The 25,121-nt window shown below is 52.5% G+C and overlaps 2 protein-coding genes across 3 annotated transcripts; one reads left to right on the plus strand and one right to left on the minus strand.

The window, feature by feature from the left end:
- The first annotated feature begins 1,977 nt into the window (after window positions 1-1,977).
- Window positions 1,978-10,944, plus strand: SLC51B (solute carrier family 51 subunit beta). Of its 2 annotated transcripts, XM_045823541.1 has the most exons (5): window positions 1,978-2,180; window positions 6,765-6,976; window positions 8,077-8,167; window positions 9,808-10,026; window positions 10,587-10,944. In XM_045823541.1, exons 2-5 carry the CDS (start codon window positions 6,856-6,858, stop codon window positions 10,735-10,737), a joined length of 582 nt encoding a protein of 193 aa, XP_045679497.1. In that variant the 5' UTR covers window positions 1,978-2,180; window positions 6,765-6,855; the 3' UTR covers window positions 10,738-10,944. The 2 variants fall into 2 exon arrangements, with proteins under 2 accessions (XP_045679497.1, XP_045679498.1); XM_045823542.1 differs by lacking the exon at window positions 9,808-10,026 and having other exon boundaries at window positions 1,997-2,180.
- On the minus strand, window positions 10,913-24,370 carry RASL12 (RAS like family 12). The gene is made up of 5 exons (XM_045823539.1): window positions 23,753-24,370; window positions 21,705-21,761; window positions 16,385-16,458; window positions 15,496-15,686; window positions 10,913-12,763 (listed from the first exon to the last, which is right to left on the minus strand). Exons 1-5 carry the CDS (start codon window positions 23,853-23,855, stop codon window positions 12,388-12,390), a joined length of 801 nt encoding a protein of 266 aa, XP_045679495.1. The 5' UTR covers window positions 23,856-24,370; the 3' UTR covers window positions 10,913-12,387.
- Between the last annotated feature and the right edge of the window lie 751 nt (window positions 24,371-25,121).

Raw genomic sequence — 25,121 nt, forward strand, 5'->3', positions numbered from 1 at the left:
TTCTCCTCCAGCTGTCAGGGTGTGAGTCAGAACTTCCTGCAGCCTTGTCCAGCTTCCTGGAGGTGGCTAGTCTCTGGGGACGGGCCTGATATCCAGAGAGAAGGAGGGAGAGAGCTAAGGACCTTCAGGCTCCTGGTTCCAGCTCTCCCTAAGGTCAGCTCCACCCGGTTCTTCCTAGTCATACAAGCCAATAGTCACTTTTTGAATTCCTTTGGTGCTTAACAGAGTGGGTGTTGAGTTTCTCTTGAAATCTATCAGCAGCTTTTCTCTCCAAAATGTACCCTGAATCTGATCACTTCTCACTATCTCCACAGCTACACTCTGGTCCAAACCACTGCTACCTCTTTCTCACCTGGCTGAACGCAACAGCCTCCCAATAGGTCTCCCCATACCTCTCCACCCAACAGACCAGTGGCCTTAGATAAATGTCAGTCAGATCATGTCACTTCCCCGCCTAAACCCTCCAGGGGTTTCTCACTGCGTCCCAGCTCCTCGTCCTGTTTCTCGAGGCCCTGTGAGATCTGCTTCTGTCTACCCTCCAACTTCATTCTCTGCCCCTGCCCCTCCTCACCCGCTTCAGCCACCATGCCCTTCAGGGCCCTCCCTTTTGTTTCTCAGACTTCTCAAGTGCATTTCTTTTTTTTTTTTTTTTTTAAAGATTTTATTTATTTATTTTCAGAGAGGGAAGGGAGGGAGAGAGAGAGAGAGAGAGAGAGAGAGAGAGAGAGAGAGAGAGAAACATCAATGTGTGGTTGCTGGGGGTTATGGCCTGCAACCCAGGAATGTACCCTGGCTGGGAATCGAACCTGGGACACTTTGGTTCCCAGTCCGCGCTCAATCCACTGAGCTACACCAGCCAGGCCAAGTGCATTTCTTCAGCGCCTCTGCACCCGCCGTCCCAGGTCTTTGGGTGGCTAATTCCTGGTTAACTCCGGTTTGCAGTATGGGAATATGGCGATCAGAGCTCTCTGGCCCCATCTTTTTCTGTATCATTTTGTTGTTTAAATTATTCGCAGAAACTGACACCAGCTGAAATGATCTTATATATGTTTTTGGTAACTTTTCTGTTGTCCGTCTATCCCCCCTAGAGTGCGAACTCCAGGGGAGCAGGGTCCGTGCCTGTCTTGTTTACTGGGTCTTCTATGTAGCAGGTACTCAGACGATATTTATTGAATGAGTGAGTGCATGAATGAGTTACAGAACAGAGTTGCTGGAGTTCCCTGCAGGCCCCCAGCCTCCCCGTTGGGCCTCCTTCCCTCTGCACCATGCTCTTGTCCACACTGTCAACCTACGCTGAGCTCCTAGCGCACCTTGCACCTGCCACTTGAACTCACTCAACTTCTGTGACCTCATATGTGAAGTGGGAGCCCTGCTCCTTGCCCAGCCAACTGCAGGGGTTGTTGGAGATTCAGGGAGCCAGTGGGTGGAAACGCCCGGAGCCCACTGATGGTTGGAATTGCACAGGCCTGGCCTGGTGGGGGAGCATCTTACTCCTGCTTCCCTACCACGCACTCCCTACTCCATGCTGTTGGACCTGGTCTGCTTCCTCCTTTCTGTATCACTCACACAGCCTCACATGCCTGGCCTTCCCCACCCTTGGCCCTCCAAAGGTCTTTTATAGCTTCTTGTGAGGAATTCATATAAGTCCATGACGGTCACTGTGAGAAAGAGCAGGCTGTAAAAGGCCAGGCTTGGCTCCCTGCTCTGTGGTTAAATATTGATAACACCAGCAGACAGAGGCCTGCAGAGGGCACGTCACGTAGCCCCCCAGCATGCTGGGACCCCCAGACCCAGGGTCCTCTCAAGCCCATTCCCCTGTGCTGGCAAGAGGGTCTGGATGTTTTCTCTTTACTTGGGGCCAACATGTGAGGAAAAAAAGCATTGGGCTCCTGGTTCTTTTGAGTTATTGAAGTTGGGTGGAGCCTGTTGCCATCTGAGGCTACTCATTCAAGAAGTCAGTGACCCCAGAAGAGCAGAGAAGACTCCAGGCCTGGGCGTGTGCTCCAAGCAGATCTCCCAGATGGGCTGGGCTGCTACAGGCGGGCGCTGCAGCCCCAGCCCCAGGTGACAGCCCTGCAGAGAGCTCGAGTGCAAAGACCGTCCAGTGCTCTGTGAGAGGAGGAGGAAGGAGACACAGAAATCAGTGCTGCTCCCAACAGCAGACCAAGGCAGGCCCCGGGGTGAGTGTCTCAGCTTCCAGTGGGAATGGGTGGCCCATGGGCTTTGGTAGGGATCACAGCCCAATGGCAGATGGTTGGCTCTGTTTAAAGTGCAGGAATCCCCCAGAGGGGCCTAAGGAGACAGGACTACTAAAAGCAATATGATATCCTGGATGGAATCCTGGACCAGGAAAAAGACATTAACGGGAAAGTAAAATCCAAATAAATCATGAGATTTAATTATGTTTTTAAAAGCAGGGATAGTAATATGATGCTCAGTCCAGAAGGAGACTTGTGAAGCGTCCTCCGGGAAGCGTGTCTTTGTTCCTGTGGCGTCTAACATGGTCTGGGGGGTGGACTCTTGCTTCCAGACCTGCATCAGTCTTGTTGTCACTTCAGTTTTCTGTTTGTTGGTATATGTTTATTGTAACTATGTTACCGTATTTAAGACACACATTCCACTGCAGAGCAGCCCGCATGCAAGTGTGTGTGCTTACTGGATTCTGCAGTCTTACTGTGAGCCTCGAGGTCGGGCAGAGCCAGTCCCTCCACCTTTGTTCTTCCTTAGTGTCGTGTTGACTCTTCTGGGTCTTCAGCCTCGCCATATAAACTGTAGAATCATTTTGTTGATATCCATAAAATAACTTGCTGGGATTTTGATTTGGATTGTATCGAATCCTTAGGTCAGGTTGGGAAGAATTGACATCTTGATTAGTGTTATTAATTAAACATCCAAAATTAGAATTGTGCCCTGACCTGGTAGCTCAGTTGATTGGAGCGTCACCTGTACACCAAAGGGTTGTGGGTATGATCCCCGGTCAGGGCACATACCTAGGTTGTGGGTTCGATCCCCAGTCAGGGCATGTATGGGAGGCAACCGATCAGTGTTTCTCTCTCACATACGTAGATGTTTCTCTCTTTTTTTCTCTCTCTCTTCCTCTCTCTCTCTCTCCCCCTTCCTCTCTCTAAAATCAATAGATATCCTCAGGGGAGGATGTTTAAAAGATTGGAATTGTTGTCTCAAAGGTATAAATACAATATATGCATACATTTAAAAATGCATGCAAATACAGAAAAATATACTTAAAATATATACAAAAACACATACATTTAAAGTACATAATCCCATGCATTGTTTTCATGAAGGCAGTGTGTACTCATGAGAAGTGCATGCAGCACAGAAGTATTCCAAGTGTTCCCATGCGTCTGGGCCCCGTCCCACCTCCCCAGAGGGAGTGGGTGTTTGCTTCCTGGACCTTCGCACTCTTTCCTCTGTGGGCATGGGGAGGTCTGCGTATACCACAGGCGCCTGCGGACAGCGTTACTGATCAGTCCAGGTGCTCCTGCACCCGAGAATGGACGGAAAGTCACAACCTTCTTAGCAAGTGCTCTGAACAGACACTTGGAGATGGAAACAAGATCACATTATTTAGCCATCCCTGTAACTTCGCATTTTCATTATCCAGTGTATATACACATATCCCTCAAAAGGGTAAGTAGGTAGTTATGCCTCTGAGTCCCTGGAAGTCCAAACAAGGTCTTCCTCCCGGAATTCCGTCACCACCTGGACACGTGAGTGACCGGTCACATGCGAAAAGCTTAGCTCAGTATTATATCTCTGTCAAAACATCTTCCCTTGAAATCTGTAGATGTCTCTTCAGTTTTCTCAGAGCATTTCGAGTTGAAGAAAACTCCGATGTCAAGCTAGCCCTTTTGTCAGTGCTGTTTTCCTGTTTGGTTGTTTACCATCAGTTGTTTTGAATGTCCTGGTGGGGCCTCCGAAGGCGACTTCGGAAGGCAGTGTTGGCGTGGGCGGGCTTGAGACGGTCTGGGGCCTCTTTCGTTGTTGTCATTGTCGTTGCCCCATCTTGTGTTTTTGTGATTGGTCTCTTCAAAACCCTTCTCCTGTTTTTTCAGTTACTTTTATCACCATTCTTGTTCCTTTTCTCTTAAGTGTGTTTTTGTAAAGTATGTGTTGTTGTTTTGTATGCGTGTATTTTGCATTTTCATAAATGGCACATCCCCTGTGATACCTAGGGATAATATTTAGGGACATACAAGATCTGTCCAGAAGGTACCCAGCCATGTAATATGAAAAAGAGACATTTATTGAAGAATATACAAGGAACATTGTACACACGACAATGATGTTGCAGTCCCCTTCAAAGTGGGCACCCTGGGACCTCACAGTTCTTCCAATTGCCATCAGCTGCCCCACTGTATTTTCCTGAATCTCATCAACAGTCTGAAATCTCTTTCCTTTCAAAAGTGATTTTGGTTTTGGGAAAAAACAGAAATCGCAGGGCAGCAAATGTTGGCTGTAGCAGGGCTGAGTCACCTGGTTGATTTGATGTTTCACCAAAAGCTGTGCACGAGACATGATGCATGAGTGGGCACATTGTCATGATGAAGCTGCTAGTTACCAGTTGCCCACAGCTGCGGCCTCCTGAATCATCCAAATAGTTTCCGTGGAGGAATGTTCAAGCTTAACACAAAATGTGATGCAGATTCCTTGCTCTATTCGCTCAGTCATTTTGAATGCAATAGCCACACAAAACACATGCTCACTCATGGCATCTACCTGCCCCCCACTGACTAGTACAGTGAAGTCATCATTGTTCACACATGTGCATTCCAGTCTACTCTCCTTGGCTTCCAGATTACATCGATGTCATGCAAACCATTCGTGTTATATTAACAATGGCTGGACTTTTTCTGGACAGACCATTTATATATATATAACATATATGCATTATATATATTATATGTATGCATTAAAAATGTAATTACATACACACTCAGGAGCAGAGTGACTGTGAACACTTACTGTGACTAATTTACTCACTAGATGTCAGCTCCAGCCCACACCCGGTCCGTGCACGAGGCAGTGGCCCAGGGCCTCACTCACACACAGCATTATCTGCTTTTCAGCCTATGATGATCTGATAGATATCGAGTGGTGTTTCATTTTTAAGTTGCATTTTTCCAAGTACCAAAGAGTTTGAGCATTTCTTTATATGCTCACTAGCCTTTTGGGCTTCCTATTTTGTAAACTGCAGGTTTTAGATGTTTACCCATTTATAAGAGATCCTGTGTTTTTCTTATTAATTTCCAAGGATTCTTTGTGTATCCTAGATATCAGTCTCTTCCTAGTTTGAAGCTTGGCAAGTATCTTGTCCCAGTCAGAAAGGTGTTAGTTACTTCACAGATGGTATTCTTTATTGAGCACATAATCTTATTTATGATATAATCAATTCATCAGTTTTTTGTTGTTGTTGTTTTTGAATGATCTGAGCTATTATGACTTTGTTCTAAAAATTTTACCCCACTTCTCTCATGGCCAGGTGGCTCAGTTGGTTGAAGCATTGTCCCGTGCACCAAAAGGTTGTGGGTTCAGGGTACACACCTAGGTTGTGGGTTCAATCCCTAGTCAAGGCACATACGGGTGGCAATCAATCAGTGTTTCTCACATGATCTTTCTCTTTCTCTTTTTCTCTCTCCACCCCCCACCCATCTAAAAAACCCCAACCATATCCTCAGGCAAAGATTAAAAAAACTTTTACCCCACTTCTATTAACTTTATATTTTTTCCTCTTACATTTAGGCCTTTAATTGTAGAGTCTGTTTTGTATGTAGTGTGCTAGGCATATATCCAGCCTTTTCTCCACACAGTAAGCCAGTTTTCCCGACACCTTCCACTAAACAGCCCCTCCTCTCCATCCTCCCCCCCGCCCCCCGCCCTCCAGTAGAGCTACCTTTACTGATTTCAAGTTCCCATGTGGACGTAGGTCTCTATGGAATTTCGGTGCTGGTCCCTTGAATAGTGACACGGCCTCATGTCAACATCCAAAATTGGAATTGTTTATTATTTTTTATTAATAGGATTCAACACCTGACGGGGGTTTAGTAAACACAGATTGCTTAACCTGCTTTGTTCTGTGGGGATGAAAACTGGCCGAAATTAATGACGGGATTTAACCAGGAAGCATGGGGATTCAGGTTCTTCCACTGCAAACGATGAAAGCAGTTCTGACAACACGTGTGAAGAAGAGCAGTGACTGGTGGCTGACCCAAGAGCAGCTGAGGGATGGCGGCCGGGGAGAGGGAGCGCTTGGCTCTCAGCAGCGCAGCCAACCCCTACCCTCTGCTAGCACTCTCTCATTCTCAGCTCTGGGTCGCAGACATGCTAATCTCCAGATGAGAGACTGTGATAGGCCCAACCTTTGTCCTGTGGGTCCTGTGATTGGCTACCGCATAAAAATCAATGGCAAGGGATGGGACAATTTGCTAAGAAATCAGGGTGAAAGGGAGCTGTGGGCTATAGAAGCGGGATGCTGAGCAGGTGAAAAAGGGGGATGTCCCCTGCGAGGGCCCCACAGCCCATCGGTGGCTTAGTCCTCCTCATTCCCAGGTCAGTGCCCTTCCCCACATGTGATGGGTTTTGATAAAGATTTGAGTGACTCCCAAGTCTGTGGTCTCAGCCCCCAGGCTCCACCTGCTCTGGAGTCTGGCCGTTATGGTCCTGTAGGTTTGGGCCAGAAGAGAGTTGGGTTTGGGCAGAGAGCGGAGCTCAACCCCCAGTCACACTCTCTGCTTTGTTTCCAGGGGTCTGCCAGGCTCTGCTCGGGGGCCAGCACCCAGGAGGCCAAGAGGACAGCTGAGGGGACGAAGGGGCCTAAGGACTTCGGTGTCAGATATGTACCCCAACCAGGATCAGGGCATGTACCCTGCAGAGGGGGACACCCAAGCCCCAGTTGGTACTGCGGTGCCTCAGAAGCTGCTGGAAGAAATGCTTTGGTTTTTTCGGGTAGAAGACGGTAAGTGGCAGGGGTCTGGTGTGTGGGGTGTGTGCTTTCAACACAAAACACAAACAGCAGACGCTGGCCGAAGCCCTCGACAGGGTCCCCTGCCCCACACAGGCTGCACATTCCCTTCAGAGCCGGGGTGGAGGCTGAGGGGCTCAGTGCCCAGAGGGTGTGTCTGGCCCTCAGCCTCTTTCTCTCAGGGCTTGGTTATGCACTCACTCATCACCCATCCAATCAGGCACGAATATGCAAGTTCCCTCTGTGAGCCAGGCACTGTTCTCCGCACCGGGGTTACAGTAGTGAATGAAATACAAAACCTCTGCCTTCATGAAGCATACGTTTTAGTGAGAGAGAATGAACAGGATAAACAACGAAAATGCAGAGTGTGTTGGTGATGTGTTGGGCAGTGGCATTTTGTAAAACTCTGGATGGTTCCAGGGCTAAGAGAAAAAAGGAGAAAAATTCAGCAGAGGAAGGGGTCAGGAGGTATGCAGCGAGGGTGGTAGAGTGGCCAGGAAGCCTCACTGAGACAGTGACAGTGGTGCAAAGGCCCGCAGCAGGTAAAGGGTTTGGCCGCGCAGGTTATGTGGGGAAGGACACTCCCGGCAGAGGGAACAGCAGATGCAAACGCTGAGGCTGGATCCTGCCTCACTGTAGCACAGTATATGCAAACCCTAATGACACAAATCCAGATTGGCCACTTTCTGTACTACCTGTGGGCAGTTTTTGAATCCATTTTAACTGCCACCCCTTCCTTCCTCTTTCCCTCCTTCCCTTGCACTGCCCAGGGCTGCCGGTCCCTGACAAAATCCGGAAGATTGTGATGTTTAGCTTGACCCACCCCGCTGACTGTCATCCAGCTTCAGTGCCGTCTCCGTTAGACTGGAGCTGCTGCAAGACAGAGACTGGCTCCCCCCACCCACACCTGCACACACGCTGGAGTTCCCATGGGGCAGGGGCTCATCTTCACCTTAACTAGTCTCTACAACGCTTGGTCCACAGCAGGGGACAGCTGATGCTGTGAGCCGTGTCCGGGCCCAAGTCCCAACTGTGGGTGGGCCTGAGGGGCACCAGGCCTCTCCTCATTCCCTGTCTTGTGTGTCTCTCCCCAGCCTCTCCTTGGAATATTTCCATGTTGGTCCTGGTGGGTGTGGTGGTCGTGATAAGCATCGTCCTCCTGGGAAGGAACATCAAGGCCAGGAGGTGAGGAGCTGGCCTGGGGGTGGCCTCTGGAAGGTGGGGACCCTATAGGTCTTGGCTATCCACCCTTTGGGGCAGAAAAACGCAGCCTTCAGGGTCCTTAGAGAACCTAGAATTGTGGGAAAACTAGCAACTGTGCTCAGTTACCACCCGCCAGTAGCCAGGGGTGGGGAGCAGTATGTCCCAGAGGTCAGGACCTCCACCCCTGGAGTCACATAGGCCTGGGCTCAAGGCCCAGCTCGGTCACTCTCTAGCGGGGCTATACACTCAGTGCCTCTGCACCAGTTTCTCCTACAAGTGGTGGTAACAACCAATTCCCTGTGGTTATCACCTTGTGCACAGTGGGGGCCATGGCAGAGTTAGGGATGCTGTTACAGCGAGAAGCCTTGCCTGCTTCAAGGCCAAAGGCAGGCCTCAGATACAGACCTGAGATCAGCCGAGGCTCCCTGGGCAATGCTAACATTTCTATGATTACAGTACTCCTTAACTCTGGGTGCACAACATCTCCGAGGAGAAATACTAAAAACACAGAATGCTGTGCCTCACCTCGGAGATTCTGACGCAAAGGGTGAGACCTGGGCAGGGCATTTGGGTAAACTCTCTGGGTGGTCCCAGGGCTAATGTTTGAGAGATCCTTGAGGGCAGGGACCACATTTAACTCCACTTTGTTTCCCCAAGCAACTGGTGCAGTGTCTAGTCCCAGAAATCACTCAGTAGATGCTTAATTGACTCATCCCATTCATTCATTCATCCTCTCAACAATTGCTCTATACTCATCAGCCGCCACCATCAACAACTTTGAAACAATAATAAGAATCTCTCCCTCAAATATGTATCATGCTTGTAATTTTTAGAACATCTTCACATTCTCATTTTGATCCTCAAGACAGCTCTGTAAGGTGGGACAGGCGTGAGCTATTCACTCCCTCCCCTTATACAGAATAAGGTCGTTAAGGATCCATGGAGGGGCTGGCCTAACCCCCGTGCCCTTCCTTCTGTGCCACAGTTTGACATCTGTGACTCTCCCTCACAGTCCTGCTATGAAGTCAAAAAGAAATAACCCATGTAGTTCACACTGAGAACCAGTCGTCAGGAACTGCTTCGGCCCCGGTCACCATTCCACAGACGTGAGCTGAGCACTTGCTCTGTGCCAAGCTCCATGCTGAGCAGGGGCCACAGCAGTGGCCCCGATAGATTCAGCCTTGGCCTCATGGAATTTAAAGTTTGGTGAGGAGATGACTGCAGTTCAAGGTGACAAATGGTGACTGGGACATACACAGTACAGTGGGAGCACAGAGCTGGGACCTGGGGCCTTCGGGACAAACAGAGGAGGGTGGGCTGCAGATGCCCTCCAGACCAAGGGACAGCAGGCACAGGGAGCTCCAAGTGGGAGGGAGGGCCTGTGTGGCAGTGGCCTGGGGGTGAGGAGGGCAGACGAAAGGGGGCAGGACCCAGAGTGGGCACATTCTGAGGGCTATCCTAAGGAGTTCAGGTTCCAGCTCACGAGAAGGGCTTTGTGCAGGGACACGAAAGGTTTATGTTTTAGCAAGATCCTTCTGCATGCAGGTTGTAGACGGGCCCAGCGGGGTGTACCCCTAAGATGACCTTGCCTCTCTCACCCTGTGTGGAAACATCCCCTTCAGCAAGGTCAACTCAGAGACAAGGCGTCTGTCCAGTGGAGCAGCAGACATGGAGCTGCTCCCGCTCCGGCCCAGGCAGATTCTCTGGACGGTCAGCTGTAGCCACAGTGGGCTGCCTCCACCATGGCCAGGAAGTGTACCTTCAGTAAAACCACCTCAAAAGGAGAACATTTGGGGGAGTTACTGGAAGGAAGTCTGGATCTTGAATGCCAGATCAAGGAGGTAGGCAGCGGGGAGCCACTGAAGGTGCTTGAGCTGGGGAGTGATGTGTGCACACTGGGGCTTTAGAGCCATGACTGGTGTGTTTAGGCTGGTTTGGAGAAGCAGGCACCGAGGTAGAAAGATTAGTTAGGAATTTCCTGCATTGTGTCTGGGGATGCAGGATGGGGTGACAAGGACCTGGACTAAGTACGATGACAGTGCTGGGAGAGGAGAAAGTGTGATTTGGTGAAGACACAGGACTCGGGGTCAGGAGACTTAAATGTACGTCTCAGGTGTGTGCTTCTCTGAGCCACGTTCCTTGGTAAGGAGGGGCAATGACACTGATAGTTGAACTCGCAGGTGGCAGTGAGGACTTGGTGAGAGAGGCACAGGTGAGTATAGCTGTTTCTCTGCTGAAAGAACTTCAAACCATCTCAGCTTTCACCCCCAAGAGTTCCCAGAACCGCCTGTTGGATTTCCCCTCAAACTCTGACGTGCCTGGGAAACCGAGGCCTGCCCCAACCACTCAGGACCCCCAGCTCTGGGGACTCAACATTCAACAGCGTTTCCTTTCCTCCCAGAAAGCAAAAGAAGCTGCCACCGGCAAAACAAACTCCAGAGGCCTTGGCTGAGACCAGAACCAAAGATGACAACAGTGTGAACATCGTAAGAGAGACTCTGCTCTCAGAAAAGCCGGATGTGGCCCGGGAGGAAATTGAGTTAAGAGATTAAGAGAGAGAGAGAGAGGAAGAGAGAAGGGAGAGAGAGGGGTGTACCTCATCTTTGTTCCAGACCCACAAGAACCCAAGAGTGAGTGGGAGTGCAGAGCAGTGCCCCCATGTTGTCTGCAGATAAAGTGAAGGAACAGCCATCAAACTAAGATTCTATTATGAAAAAAACCCACACAAACCCTGTTTATTAAAATGCTTCTGGATATGGGCCATTGGAACTGCATTTTGTTCAATGGTGGTGGTCCCCACACTAACTAGCGGTGGGGAGCGAAAGTGTAAAACCCACAGCCAGGCTGTGGGTTGGGAAGCCTGCCAGGACTCGTCGTGCGGCCCTGAGGACCTCACAGCCTCCCTCGGACCTCAGCTCCTCCACCTCTGTAAAACAGGGCTGACGGCCAGGTTCCAGTTGTTGCTCTCAATCCAAGCTCCTGGAAGGGGCAGGGTTCTGAGCTCAGAATCCCTTCCGGCCCCTTCCTCCCACCAGAGCCCTCCCCTTGATCTGTTTATCTGCTGAGGGTCTGCCAGGGGTCCCATGGTGCACAGAGTAAGAAAGCTACGAGACACTTATCTTGCTAACCACGGGATCCCAGGGGAGGGTCCCGATCTTGTCTGAGCCATAGTGCTGTAGTATAAGCCCAGGGGGCAACCCCAAATAATTGATGCAAAAATTTGCTTTAGGAACCACAAATGCTTCAGGTTTTATCTTATAAGAGAACACTCTGAACACGCAGACCCACTGCCGAGGGTACTGGGTCCTGCCGAGCCAGGCTGCAAACCGGCCCACTGTTTCTGCCCATGGACCCAGGACCCGGTAATGGTGCCTGGTGGCCTGATGCTGCCAGCTGTGGGCTCCCCGGGGTCCAGAGTCGCTCCTATGGGAGAGAATGGCTTTGCTCCGTGGCTTTGGTCACATGAGAAGGCTGGTCCTGACTGTGGATGGACAGGGTCCTTAATTTAAGTCGGGAAAATAAGGGGGCCCTGCCTTCTGGTGACCACTTCTAGAGGCCCCCTATCCTGGACAACCCACAGCCTCTCCCTCTACCCTCCTTGAGAGGCAAACTACTGGAAATAGCCCTTCCTGTGACTTGACTTCTTATGGGATGTCCCATAGGTTTAAACTACTTATTCATTGGAGGTTTGATGCCTGGGGCTTCTGTGAGGTCAGAAGACAATGGTAGGAACAGACTCCCGTTCCCCAAAACCTTTGCCCACCCGGCCCTTCCGACCACCAGGTGGCTCAAGGACCTCAGGGCTGCCCTTGCCACAGGATGTTCCTGGGCCTGCACTTGGCAGGACCTCCTGGAGCCGTCCGTCCACCTAGAGGGCTGATGCCTCGATGGACACTACAGTTTCCTCCTGCTCCAGGCTGACCCCAGGGGTCTGGGCTGTTCCAGTGGCTGTTTCCCTTCAACGGCAGGGAATGCAGTGGTTACTGTGGAAACCAAGGCCCCGGAGGGAATAGGAGCAGCATTCCTGCCTGTCCCTCCAGCTCACACATGGAACTGGGTGTCGGGACACTGCTTGGTGCCAGATCAGGGGTCAGCTGTCCACTGCAGGCTACTGTTCCGTCAGCAGGAAAGCCGGTGCCAGAAATCAGCCACCATCCTTCAGCCCCGCCCAGCCTCTGAGCCTAGGGTCCTCGGGGGGTTCCTCAGAAGATCTTGAAGCCCTTCAGTAGTGTCAGGGTGGGTGCCTTGCGCTTGCTCTGGGCCCGGGATGACTTCACGGTGACCAGCTTGGCCTGGGCTACAGCGGGCATCTCCTTCAGGCTGACGGTGGAAAGGGTGTTGAAGGTGCAGCTGGCCAGCCCCTGACGGGCAGTGAGCGGGGCCTGGTGGGGCAGGGCCCTCTCCTCGGAGATGAAGAGGGGCCGGGCCAGGGAGCTCTTCTCCAGCTCCCGCCGGGCCTCCCGCACCGCCTCGTGGAAGACATGCTGCACACGCTCAAAGTCCAGGCAGGCGGAGACCTCGAAAAACAGGCACCCGAACCTGCCCGCCAAGGCTGCGCCCTCCGCCTCGGTGACCTGCCTGGTGGGGAAGCAGGGTGAGGTGGGGTCAGGAGCACGCACACGAGTCAGGCAGGCCTGGACCTACACCAGGCTCCCACTCACTACTGACTTGGTGATTATGTCATCTTCATCTCTCTGAGACTTAGCTTTCCCAGCAGTAAAATGGGATAATGACGTCTGCCTCTCAGGGTTGTTAAGATTAAAAAAGGTAGCTTGTGTTGAGTGCCTAGCCAGGTACCATGCAGGGTCAGTGCTCAATCAATGGTGGCTGATGTCACCAAAGCCAGAATTTAGGGACCAAGTTAAAGGTAAGGGAAAAGCTGGCTCTGCCCGGACCCTGCCTGTGGCAGGAGGAGGGCAGCCATCCCAGCCCCATTTCTCCTCTGTCCCCCCACGGGGCCCTTGGCCAGGAAATGAGCCCCCCTCAGCCCTCACCTGTGGGATCAGCTCTAGGAAAAGGCAGTAGTTTGGACTGAAGGGTGTGAGGTCACAGCGTCTACTGAGGCGTGCAGGGCCAAGGTCACTCAGGATGCCTGTGGCTGGCAAGGCTCTCAGGGCTTGTGGTGAGTTTTGTCTGCCCACCCAGGGGAGGGTGGGAGAGAAAGGGTGAGAGCATTTCATGGGGAGGGAACAGCACCTATTCCCAGCTCGGGCCTAGGCCACCTACCAGGATGATGGGATCAAGTATTTGCAGCTGGGCCCTGAAAGAGTCCTGAAAGCGTCTGGCCTGGGAACCGGGCCATGGGAACCGGGGTGAGAGGAAAAAGACTGGTTCTTGGGCAGGCCAGGCGTCCAGAAGACGGAAGGGACAGGGGGTCCCTTAAGTGCTGAGACCAAGGTTCAATGGCTGAATCCTCCTGACTGGTCCCCACTACTGAGCTACATCACCCATCACTCCTCAGGACAATGGCACAGCCCCAGAGATGAGCGGAGACACTGGGGGGGGGGGGCGGCTGGTGGGAAAGGGTTTTGGAACCAAGGTTCATTTGGCAGGAGCAGGGGGCTGGGAGTGGGCCAGCCAACCAGGGGAGCACCAGAGAGACAGCGTGACTGGGACAAAAAGGGTCAGGGCAGAGCACTGCTCCCCTCCCCACCCGGGCTGGTGTCCTGTCTATAAGCTCACCACTTCCTGAGGAAGGCCCTTTGAAAGAATATTTAATATTATTTACTTTTTATAATAACCTTGACTCTGAAACTTTGTCATTGGGACTTTCGGAAACAAGAACCCCACGCATGCATGCATACACACGTGTGTGTGAATGGGTGACACAGGCATGTAGTGCTGTCCTTTCTGTTTTATTTTGTGGCAGCCCAGTGAAAATGTAGTCAGTGGTTTGGGAACCACGGCTCTAAACTACGTTTTACTCTTTGGCTGCCAGACAGTCATGGGAGACACTGATCGACGCTCAGCTCAAGTCAGATCTGCCATGTTCGTCAAGTCCTGACCCCTAACCGGGGGGCCTGGTCAAAGACGGAAATGGGGATAGACTGACTTGTTCTCAGGGAACCGATGCTACTTCTCTGGAGCCCATATTCCCTGTGATCTGCTCCCAAACCAGTGCTAGACAATCTGGTTGACAGAGGTTGGTATCAAAATAATGGTCGAGTTTTGTTTTCTTCCCCTCACAGTGAAAACTGGTTTATCCCGATCCAGTCTTCTGACGCCTCTTCTAGGCTCTGGGGTTCCTTTTGGCTTTCAGATCACATGACTGCCCCCGTTCCGAGATGGACTGTCTGGGTCCGAGAGCTTACCCACCTTTGAAGGCCCCTGCTGTGGTAAGGGAAAAGCTGACAGTGGAAAGGGTGAGCCTGCAACCCCCTTCATGAGCCTGCAACCCCCTTTTCCCACAGTCCATCTGACCTGTGCCAAACAAAGGGTCCCCTCCTTGCTACCACCAGTCAATGCACCTTTGGGGCCTGGGAAAGCAGGAGGGACCAGTGGGAGGCTGGTGGGAGGTGGCATACATCGCAGGTGGACTGGCCATATAGGACAAAGGTCAGTCATGGAGAAGGCCAGTGGGATTTCAGTGGCGGCATCACAGTCTCAGATGCCTCGGGGTGGACAGGCAACTCAAATGCGTGGAGAGGGCGGAGGTGGGCCATGGGGAGTGGTGAGGACTGTGGTCGGCTAGAAAGAGCACGCCCTACCTTGAAGCATTCCGATTCCAGGTCTTCTAAAACACAGTGCTGGCCAAGCAAAATATGGCTGCAGTATTTGATGGAAATCTGCCCCCTGGCCCAGCCTGTGACTTCTGATTTGAGTCCAACCCTTTCTAAGAGAAGCTGTCCTCAGCACAGCCAGCCATGGAAGTGAGCCTAGGGCCATGCTAGGGTGAGGCAAGAGCTGGTTGGACCAACACAGACACCTGACCCAAGAAACCAATCAGAGCTGCTCTTCCTAGACTTGGAATTGGGCACAGAATGACCAGCCAGCTGCCCTGAGCGGGAACAGAGGGTCATACAGACTCATGAAAGAAAGGGCGAGGCCGAGAGGGAGCACAGAGCCCCATGAGGATGGAAGGAGTGGCCTCTCCTGACTTTCGGGGTCCAGCCCCTGTGCTGCCCAGACACCCTTCCCTTCTGGCCACGGCTACCTGGAAGGCCACACCCTCACAGCACACCCTCTTTCACGTAAATTCAAGAGATTACTGCTCTTAGCAGCCAAATAATCCCTGAAGATGATGCCCAGACTTCACAAAGGGGGAAAGGGAGCTTCAGAGCTGTGGGGCGAAGGCAAACCGCCGCGCTCACCTGTACTGGGCCATGTCCAGCTTGTTGCCCAGCAGCAGAGTGGGGTAGCTGCGCTGTGTCTCTTTCGCATGCAAAGCGAGCAGCTCCAGGTAGCTGCCGCTGCCCTCGAAGCTCTGGCGGCTGTCGACACTGTATACCACCAGGAAGGCATGGGCCCAGTTCAGATAGCGCTCACAATTCCTGGGGGTGTCCTGGGGCAAAGGAGGGAAGCCCCAGTCAGGGACAGAGGTCATCAGGGTAAAGGCCTTCACCTGAGCTGCCCCATCCCACCTCCCCACTCTCTGGGTCTTTGTATATTGTTCCCCAGCACAGCCCTTGTCAAAGGGGCACTTGAGTGTGGATTTGGCTTGGTGTGAAAGGAGACATTGTCTTGTGAGCCTCCCTCCCACCACCCAGCCAGAGACTTGGAGACCTTGACCTCTGGGGTACAGAGCCAACACTCCAGCATGGACCCTACTGAGACCTGGCTGTCTCTGGTCACTGCTGGTTTGGGGTCAGGTTCATGGTGCTCTTTTGGATTCTGAGAAGAACTGGCATCTGGCCTTGGCAGGAGATGGTGAGAACACAGGGGAGAGGTGTGTATGGGGGGGAACCTGAGTCGAAGGAAGCCTCTGTGTAAACAAGTGTGTGCACCTGTCTCCACGTGTGCACGGGCATCAAGCCCCAAAGCACAGGGGCCTGGAGCCGATGTCACGATCATCAGGCCTCCCCAGGCCCGGCCCATGGCTTCTCATTTGCCAAATGAAGAGATTCAGACCCAGAGAGGGTCACATAGCAAAGTGGAGCTTAACAGGGATATATACTCCCATCTGAGGACCCCACCACCACCATGAGGTCAGGACTCTTAGGAGGCTGCCCTGTCTCTCAGCTGTCATGAGGGCTACATTACCAGGTCTGCAGTGTCCATGACCCTCAGGTGGACAGGCTGGTGGTCCACAGTCTCCTCCGAGCTGTAGGTGTCCTCTGCAACACAGACAGCCAGCCAGGTTAAAGATGGAGCAGGCCACTCAGCTGATGATAGACTGGCCTGAATCCCAGCTTCCCTCAGTGCTGGACCCTGTGCGGCTTGGGGGACCTAACAAAGGGTTGGCTGGGCTGGGCCACTGCGAAGCCTTGGCTCTCACCCACATGGAGACATGAGCGGAACCTCCCGCCAAGGAAGCACTGTTCCACCTTGTCAGGGGCCACGCACAGCAGATGCCATGGGGGACGAGACTGTGTTCTGTGTCCACCCAGCAAGCCTGCAGGTTGGAGTGTGTGGCCATGGGCCCAGGGAGCAGCAGAGGCCTCAGAAGCTACACTGCCAGCCCCTTCCTCCTGAACTCCAAGCTTCCCCACCCTGCCCCCCTTTCACCACTATACCACAGGAAGTCCCCAAGGATAGTCCTCCTGCCCCCAGTGAGAGAAAACCCTGTTTAGAAATCCCGAGAAGGTTTTACAAATAGCCCTTGTTGAAATAATAGCAGGAGAACCTGGTAGTTGAAAGTTTTAGGTTGGAGATGCAGAATCAAACCCTACTTCAGCTATTTATTTAGCTGTGTGACTTGGTGAAGTCATCTCAGCTCTGAAAAGAGCTGTTTCCTCATTTTACAACGGGGATAAGCTGATAACATTGGCTAACAGTTTTCAACTTTTGTTCTGTGCCAGGCACCACGCTGAATGCTTGTCCCTGCAGTAGCTCACAGGGCTGTGAGGGGACTGGGTGGGCAACTGCGCAGGGGCCCTGGCCCTCCACAAGTGCCTGGTAAAAGACAGTGGGGACCGTGGTGCTCCAGAGTTTACAGGGCAGGTCCACATTCCCAGGTGGTTTATTTTCACCTTTTATTTTGAAATAACCCTAGACTCGTGTATTACAGGAGTTATATACAACAGTATTCAATGCAGAGCGTTCTTGTGCACCATCCCCCAGCTGGGTGGAGGGCAGTCTATGTGTGAACATGTGAGTGCACCTATTTCCACGTGTGCACAAGCATCAAGCCCATCCCCCCAAAGTTAACTCATTGTACATAGCCACAGCACAGTGATCAAAACTAGGAAGTAGACATTGGTGCCACACTGTAAACTAAACTACTGGTCTTATTGGGATCTCATGAGTTTTTACTTTTTTCAGTGCTCATGACCTCAAACCTGGGAAAGCAGCAAGCAGCCAGGCATGCACAGAGGACCTTGACGCCACAGTGACAATCACTGTCCCTACCCCCATCTTCCCCTCGTGCCATTGGCCCACCTGTGTGAGTGCACTTGGTCCTTACCTTCCCCTGGGTATCCCCGTGCCCCAAGTGACCCCAAAGAAAACCCTATAGGTAGAATGGAGGCCTGCTCTGTCCTCCTGGCAGCAGCCGCTGTGAGAAGAGAACCCCCTAATCTTAGCTGAGTCAAATAGTTCTCTCTGAGGGTCACAGGCAGCCGAGCCGGGCCTGGACACCCGCCAGGTCCTCTAGCAGCCGGCAGGAATCGCAGACAGCTCCCGTCCCCAGCCTACTTTGGGGACTTGGATAAATGCCCCTCTTATTCAAAGACAAAAAAAAAAAATCTAATGGAAAATATGCCCCAAATGTTTAACTATATTTGGTACAAGAAGAGCTGCCCCTAGATGCCTACATCTTGTTCAGATTTTCCTGCCCAAGTTGTCTGATGCACCCCTTTTTGGGACTTCACAGCTCCTGGCCCCAAACAGGCACTGTGTCCTGCCCAGTCCAAGGAAAAACATCAGCCAACCCTGGTCCTGGTCTCCTGTCGTCTTTTATAGAATGACAGCCCTTCGAGGTTGCTGCTGTTAGCTGTACAGCAGAGAGATGGCAGGGAGGCAAGATCCAGAGAAGGAGGGAACTCGGCCACAGCCACACAACATCTGTCCACAAAGGAACTTGAACTTGTGGACCCTTGGCTGGGCAGCCTCTCCATTGGGACCTCCTCACTCCCTTTGCTCAGTGGCCCAGCCAACCTTCCAGCTCTATCTGGGCAGAGCACAGGGGGAGAGCAGAAGCTCCCAGCCTGGCTGAGGAGGCAGAACCTACATGGGTGACTGGAAGAAGCTCAGAGGCCATCTTATCCAGCTTCCTCCCTCTTTACAAATGAGGTGACTCTAAGGGGTGAGGGCTCCTTTCCAAGTCACTGTAATGTCCCTTCTTCCCACCACTAGTCCCTGCCCTAAGGACATTCTGGTGTCTTTAAATATGTGGGCCTCATAATTTCTAGTTCTAAACAACACTCTGTGGACTTCAGTGCTGGGAGAAGATTCTTTTCTCAAAGCATTTTTCTCTCATTTACAGTAAAAATCATCTAAAAGGAGCTCGGGTCAGAGTGTGTATAGGACAATGTCTCAGAAACAAGGCCTGTGCCCTTGCTGGAGCAGGATGCTGGCAGGAGAGAAGCCATCGTCCTGTCCTGGGCAAGCCAGGTGAATGACCACAGCCCTCTGCAAGCGGCTGCTCTCCTGGAGGCCCCGCCCCCACCCCCTGCAGTGTTTGGCTCAGACAAAGCCCCTGTCACAGGCACTGAATCTCTTGGCTCCGGTCAGCTCCATCAGTCACAACCTACAATGAGGTGCAACTTTTTCACACACAGAGCACAGTCTATCAGTCATGACTGCCACCTGGGGAAACCAAGGCTCAGGGAGCCCAGCGCCTTGCAGGCCTCTGACGGCAGCCCTCTGCAGCATAAGACTGCCCTTAGCTGAGAGCAACTGGGTTGGTGTCTTTTTCCTTTGAACCTGAGGCTCTCCATGGTCTTAGGAAAACCACTGCCGCAGTTTCTTTATCTATAAAATGGGGATAATAGTAGAAGCCACTCTTTAAAGGACAATTCTAAAATCAAAGTTTAATTTCATGTTTATGAGTACCTATGTTGTACCACCGAGCACTGTGCTGGCAATGGGAACAAATTACACAGACTCCCACCCTCAGGAGCCTCCGTTTGAGCTCGGGCTCTCAACGGACCTCTGAGAAGGAGAAAGCGGTTCTCCATCTCCTGGTGGCTAACTCTGCCCTTGGATGCTCAGACCTTTCTCCACAGAAGGAAAGGCCCTGGTCCCAGAGTCCCCACTGTTGCTGGGACCAGCCACGGGATAGTGGCCGCAGTGTTTGGATGGTGAAACAGAACCCGCAGGAGTAGCACTGGCCTCCCAGAATGGTGGAGGGGAGAGCGTCTGGTCATCTCTGCAGCTCATGGGCGCTCAGGGTAGGATGACTAACCATTATGAAGCCACTGTCCCCCAAACAGTCTGACCACACATTCCACTAGCAGGTCAGAACTCCACAATTACTCAGTCAGGAAGCTTGGACCACCACTGTGACAGGCTCCTCTGGTGGGACCCTGCCCAAAGGGTGTGGACTAGGGGGCAGGGCGGGAGAGCAAATGGAGGCCAGTTGCCAGATAAAATACAGGATGCCCAGTTAAATTTGAATTTCAGATAGACCGCAAATGAGTTTTAGTATGTGTATGCAGTATTTGAGCTGGGCAGAGTTGTCTTCTGGGCCACCATCCTTGAGACTCCGTTTTCCCTTCCCAGACACTTGTGCTTGTGCGCCTTTCCTTCTGCCTTCTGCCCCTCCCCTCCCCTCCCCTCCCCTCTCCAGAGCCCCCACTCCATCTGACTGCGTGTTCTAGCTTCTCCCAACCCCTCCCCGCACCAGCACGCAGTCATGCCCTGTGTCCTGCTCCCATAGGCACTGACTTCTGCTAATCAGATGAGCTCTCCTCAGACCTGCTGCGTGGCCTTCTCGCAGAAGCCTCAGCTCCTCGGGCCTATTTCCTCCACTGGGGCACAGAGGGCTTCTGCCGAAGCACTGGTGGTCAAGGCAGTCTTTGAGGGACAAACTCCTAAGGGGCTGTTGGCTAGTCACTTGCCTTGCACTCTCAACTTAACTGGGGAGGTGGGGGGGCTTTCAGTTTCTCTGTTCAGCACCCTGGGGTTCTGTTTAAGATGACCTTACCCAAGTAGTTCCTCACCCCATTTGGTGTCACATCCATGGATGAACCTCCTGGTCAGAAGAAGGGATTCTGGTACTCAGGGAGAATATTCTAAAAACCATTGGCCTACACAGCCCTGAGGTCCTTTCCCTGCTCAGACACTGGGACTCAATATTCTAGCCTGAACTGAGGGCCCGGTGGGCCCCCTGAGCTAAGGAATTCTTTCCTTTGAGGTCCCAGTGGTGCTCTGACACCTGGTGCAGGAAGTGCTGCTTTGTGTGGCTGTCCGGCCTGAGCTCCGAAGCCCCAGGTTTCCCGGGGGGGGCTGGGCCTCAGGGGGTACCACAAGTGCTTTACTCCATTTTTATGATTGGGGAAAAGAATCCAAGGCTGCAACCTTCATTTTCAAAAGGCTAAGAGATTCAGAGAACTCATTTTTCCCAGTGCCCAGTTTACAATAACAAATGTTATAAATGGGAGCTTTAGGTGACATGTATACTAATAAAATTCTGCATTTATTTATTTTTAGATATTAGGGTGCCATGTAAGAAGTTATTTGAGGAAAAGTTCCTGCTGCTAAAAATAATTTTCAGAAACATTGATCTGATTAATTTGGGGGAGTCTCAGCCACCATAGAGGGAAAGCCATTTGAGGAGGGAGAAACGAATGTGCATTGCATATGTACCATAGGTCAAGTACAAAACTAGCTCTTTTACCATGTGTTATCTCTAACTCCCACAGTAATTCTCTGAGATGGGTGTTTTTTTTAATGGCTGTTCTACAGATGAGGAAACAGAAGCTCAGAGACATTAGGGAACTACCTCAAGGCTGCACAGCCAATATGTGTCAGAGTTAGGATGCAAACTTGGCTCTGACACCAGAGCATCCCTTTTGCCATTGTACCATGATATGTCAATAAAACAAGGCTAGCTTTCTTGAGTGGTTTAACAACTGGCTCAGAAGCCAGTCCTACTACAGAATTTCTCAAATGTATTGTCTAGTTTTTCTGCAAAAGTGCCTCGAGTGACCCTCTTGAAAAACAGCACTTGGTGGATGCATATGCTCTGCTATGTTTAATTTTTTTAAAAGGAATAATTTACCTCATATTTTAGGGCAAATCACACAGCTCTCTGAATGTGGCCAACCCCCAAGTTGTCTGGTGGCTCCTGCCCTCTGCCTCCAGATATTGGGTCCTGGTCGGACCTGGGCCCACCGAAGGGTAGGTGTCTGTTGGGGGGAGGACTGGGGGGGATCCAAGAGGGGCACAGCAAGAGGGACAGGGAGGAGTGCTTTCTTACCCAAGTTGGGGTCATATTCACTGATAAACCTTCTGGTGAGGAACTTCACGGTCAGGGCTGTAAGAAGCAGAGAGAAACTGGCTCAGTCCCCCTGCTGTGTCTGGCTGCTGGCCCCTGGAGCCTGCCCCTTTCATTTCAGAAAGGCCTAATCTAGCCTCTGTGACCCTTGGCTGGCACCAGGCTCGAGTCTCTGGGGGAATGAGGCTGGGAGCTGAGGAGTTGGTTTGAGAGGCTCAAAAGAAACCAGAAATGTGGAGAACTGTGTCCCTTCAGTTGCATCCTGGGATTTTTTTTTTTTTAATGGCAAGAAAAGCAATGAGAGGCAAGCCTAAGGGGTGTCTGTGAAGATCTACCTAGAGGGTCAGGACCCAGGCAACCAGGTACCTTAGGGTCAGCCCCAGCTGAAGGGAGACATCCTCCATCCTGGACAAGTCACGAAGATTCTGAAATATGGGTCATGTGTTCCAGTTTTGGCTACCAGCCAAAGAGAGAGTAAGGACCAAGTGGATCAGCGGATGATCCCTGGGGGCAGTATGACCCCTCGAGGGCCTGGGATTTCCAGGCAAGATCTGTGTCCCGAGTAAACACACTGCAGTCCTCAGCCCTTCGTGCCTCAAGGCTCGGTTCCGGGCCTCCGCACTCACCGTGGTGCCTCAGAGCGTGCAAGGCTCCAGAAGGAAGTTCTCCCCAGGTGCAATACATTAACAGAATTCTGATTTTGTTCGGAATTTAATCACACAAAGCCAAGGGCCAGCCAACTATTATGCTGAACTCTTCAAAAGTAATGCGATATTTTAAAGAAAATCTTTAAAATTCTCTCCCAGAATTCCTATCCGTGTCAGTTTGCAAAGTCATACCCAGGGAATATATATTTTTAAATTTAAATTTCTTCATTCATGTAGCCACTGGCTACACTGTACCAGTGACGGAGCTCCGAATAACCATTTTATTTTCAAAGGGAAGAGGGCAAATCTTTTCTGTAGGACAACGTGATTCAGAGTCACCCCTTTCTGAGCCAGAGGGCTGGCTTAACCAGTGGAGAGGAAGCCCCCAGCACGTCAGTCCCAAAGAACCCTGTGGGGAAGGGCACCAACAGTTAACTGAGCCTGTGTTAGCCATTCATTCACTAATGGCTGGGCCTGGAAAATGGCCAGTGGAAGGGGCCCCTCTCCCTTCCCACCTTCAGCAGCCTGGGACTGCAAGTGGCAGGGGCAGGGCTGGACCCTTTTGTTGGGTCTCTGCCTGGGGTGACACCCCCATTTCCACCCCCTTGGCTTCAGGTGGGTGAAAGCTGCCAGGAGTGGTGAAAGCAGAGCTCAGTGCTGGCAGAAATGGTATCTCAGTTTGTCGAGGATAGTCCTAGGCACCTGGGACCATAGTCCAATTTGTTTCCAGAAAGTCAAGAGACGGGTCTGGCTTGGAACAAATACATGTGATGAGAACGCACACTTTATTTCGGAGTCCCAGGGAACTGAGGAGGGGAGTGGGGAGTGTGGCCTGGAAAACCCAGATAGCCAAAGACTTCTACCAACTCCTTTCAGGGGCCAGTGGCTCCTCCACCTCCAGCCTAAACCAGGGAGGAGCAAGGCTGTGATTAAGGGGCTGTGGGCTGGGCGTCAGTGCCTAACATGTCCTTTTGGTGTCAAGCCCCAGAGCTGACTGCTGGCCCCAGGGAGAGGTAATAGAGGGTAGGGGGCCACAAGGGAGGGACCGGCAGAGGGCTGGGAGACAGCCAGAGACAGAGGGAGAGAGAGAAAGCTGGGGTCACAGACACCTACGAGGAGACGCAGAGGGAGGGCCCGGCAAGGAACGGGAGACAGATGAGAGACGGAGGAGCTGAGAACAAAGCAGAGAGCTCGCCAAGCAACAGAGAAACTGAGGCAAAGAAGAAAATCACGATGTCTTGCCCAGCTTACCTGGGTGGGGGAAACCCCCAAAGCCAGTGGAAGAGTCGGCCCACCAGCCCACCGCAAGCAGCGTCCATATCCCTTCGTGGCCTGCCCGGGCCCCACCAGACCCCCTCCCGTCCGGGCGCCCGCCCCACTCACCCGACTTCCCGGACCCGCGGCGCCCCAGGATGGCCAGGTTGACTTCGAGCGGCGCGCTCTGCTGCCCGCTGCCCGCGCGGGGTTTCCCGAACACCGAGGACATGGCGACGCTGCGAAGAGGGATGCGGGTCCTTGGCCGAAGGGCCCCAATCAGCGTGCCCGCCCGTCGGGGCCCTCCGGGGAGGGCGACTCAGGACTCCCCCGGCACTCTCTGCCCCGTCGGTGTCTGCGCCCGGGACCCCGCGAGGAGCGGGAGGTGTTCCCGCGGCTCAGCCCGAGCCCAGCCGGCGGAGGAGGGGCGGGAGGAGCACGGCGGGCGGGGCCGCCCCGAGCGCCGCCAAACTCCTTGTAAGGGCTGCGGGAGCACCCCGCGGGGCTCACTCACCCCGCAGAAGACGCGGGGGAGGGTGCTCGACCGCCAGCACAGTCCAACGTGCTTGGCCTCGAAGGCAGGGGCGCTGTCACTGCCCGGAGCGCCCCCCGCCCCCAGACCCCGCAGGGAAGGACAAGGACCAGAGAGAGGGAGGCCCGCGGTTGGGAGATAAGAGAGGAAGGATGTTTCCAGCCTAGTCAGAACCTCCACTCGATCTCTCCTTCCAGCCAGAAAATCCCTCCCTGCTTTTGTTCTACCCAGCTGCCTCCGCCGCCTCCTCCTCCGGGAAGCCTGCTAGGTTCAACTCCAAGCCTGACCCTTTTTCTAGGTCACAGCCAGCTCTGCCCTGGCACACAACTTCCAGAGCCACAGTACCTTGCCCTTACGGAGACTCTCAGACATCACTGAGCACCCAGGCAGAACCCAGGCTCCTAAGCAGAAGGAGAGGTCCTTACTAATGTTTCATGGTCAATATGGATCCAGCTTCAAGAAACCTAACCCATCTTGGATTACTGTGTGCTGCCCGATCCAGCTAATGAGTTGCATGTGTTGTGGCCTAGTGTATAAATGGGGCATTTTATTTGTCCTAAAATCTGGCACTCCCTCTTGCCTGTAGTGATTCTGGGATTGGTGGAGGAGCCTGGCCAGGGTCACCTGTCACTCCCCTTGGGACTCAGGGTAAAGTTGGTCATGCTGGAGAGAGGGCAGAAGCGTCCACGTGGGGAGTCCAGACACTTAGGATCTAGTGCCAGCTCCTTCACTGGTGACCTTGGCCAAATCTCCTCATTTCTTTGGGCTTTTCTGTCTCCATCCTTAATACTAAAGAGGAAGGAAATAAATCCAAAAATCTATGATGTGATTTCGACCTAACAGAGAGTGACAAAATCAGCCCTGGGCTCCAGGTGAGTGCTTTCTAGAATTCTGTGGGGCCCCTCTTTTGGAATACAGTGCAGTCTAGAGTGGGGAAAGGGCTGGGAGTCTCAGAGACCTTTCCCT

This window comes from Phyllostomus hastatus, unplaced genomic scaffold (genome assembly GCF_019186645.2).
Source record: "Phyllostomus hastatus isolate PE091 unplaced genomic scaffold, TTU_PhHast_1.1 phas_scaffold_501, whole genome shotgun sequence".
Lineage (NCBI taxonomy): Eukaryota > Metazoa > Chordata > Mammalia > Chiroptera > Phyllostomidae > Phyllostomus > Phyllostomus hastatus.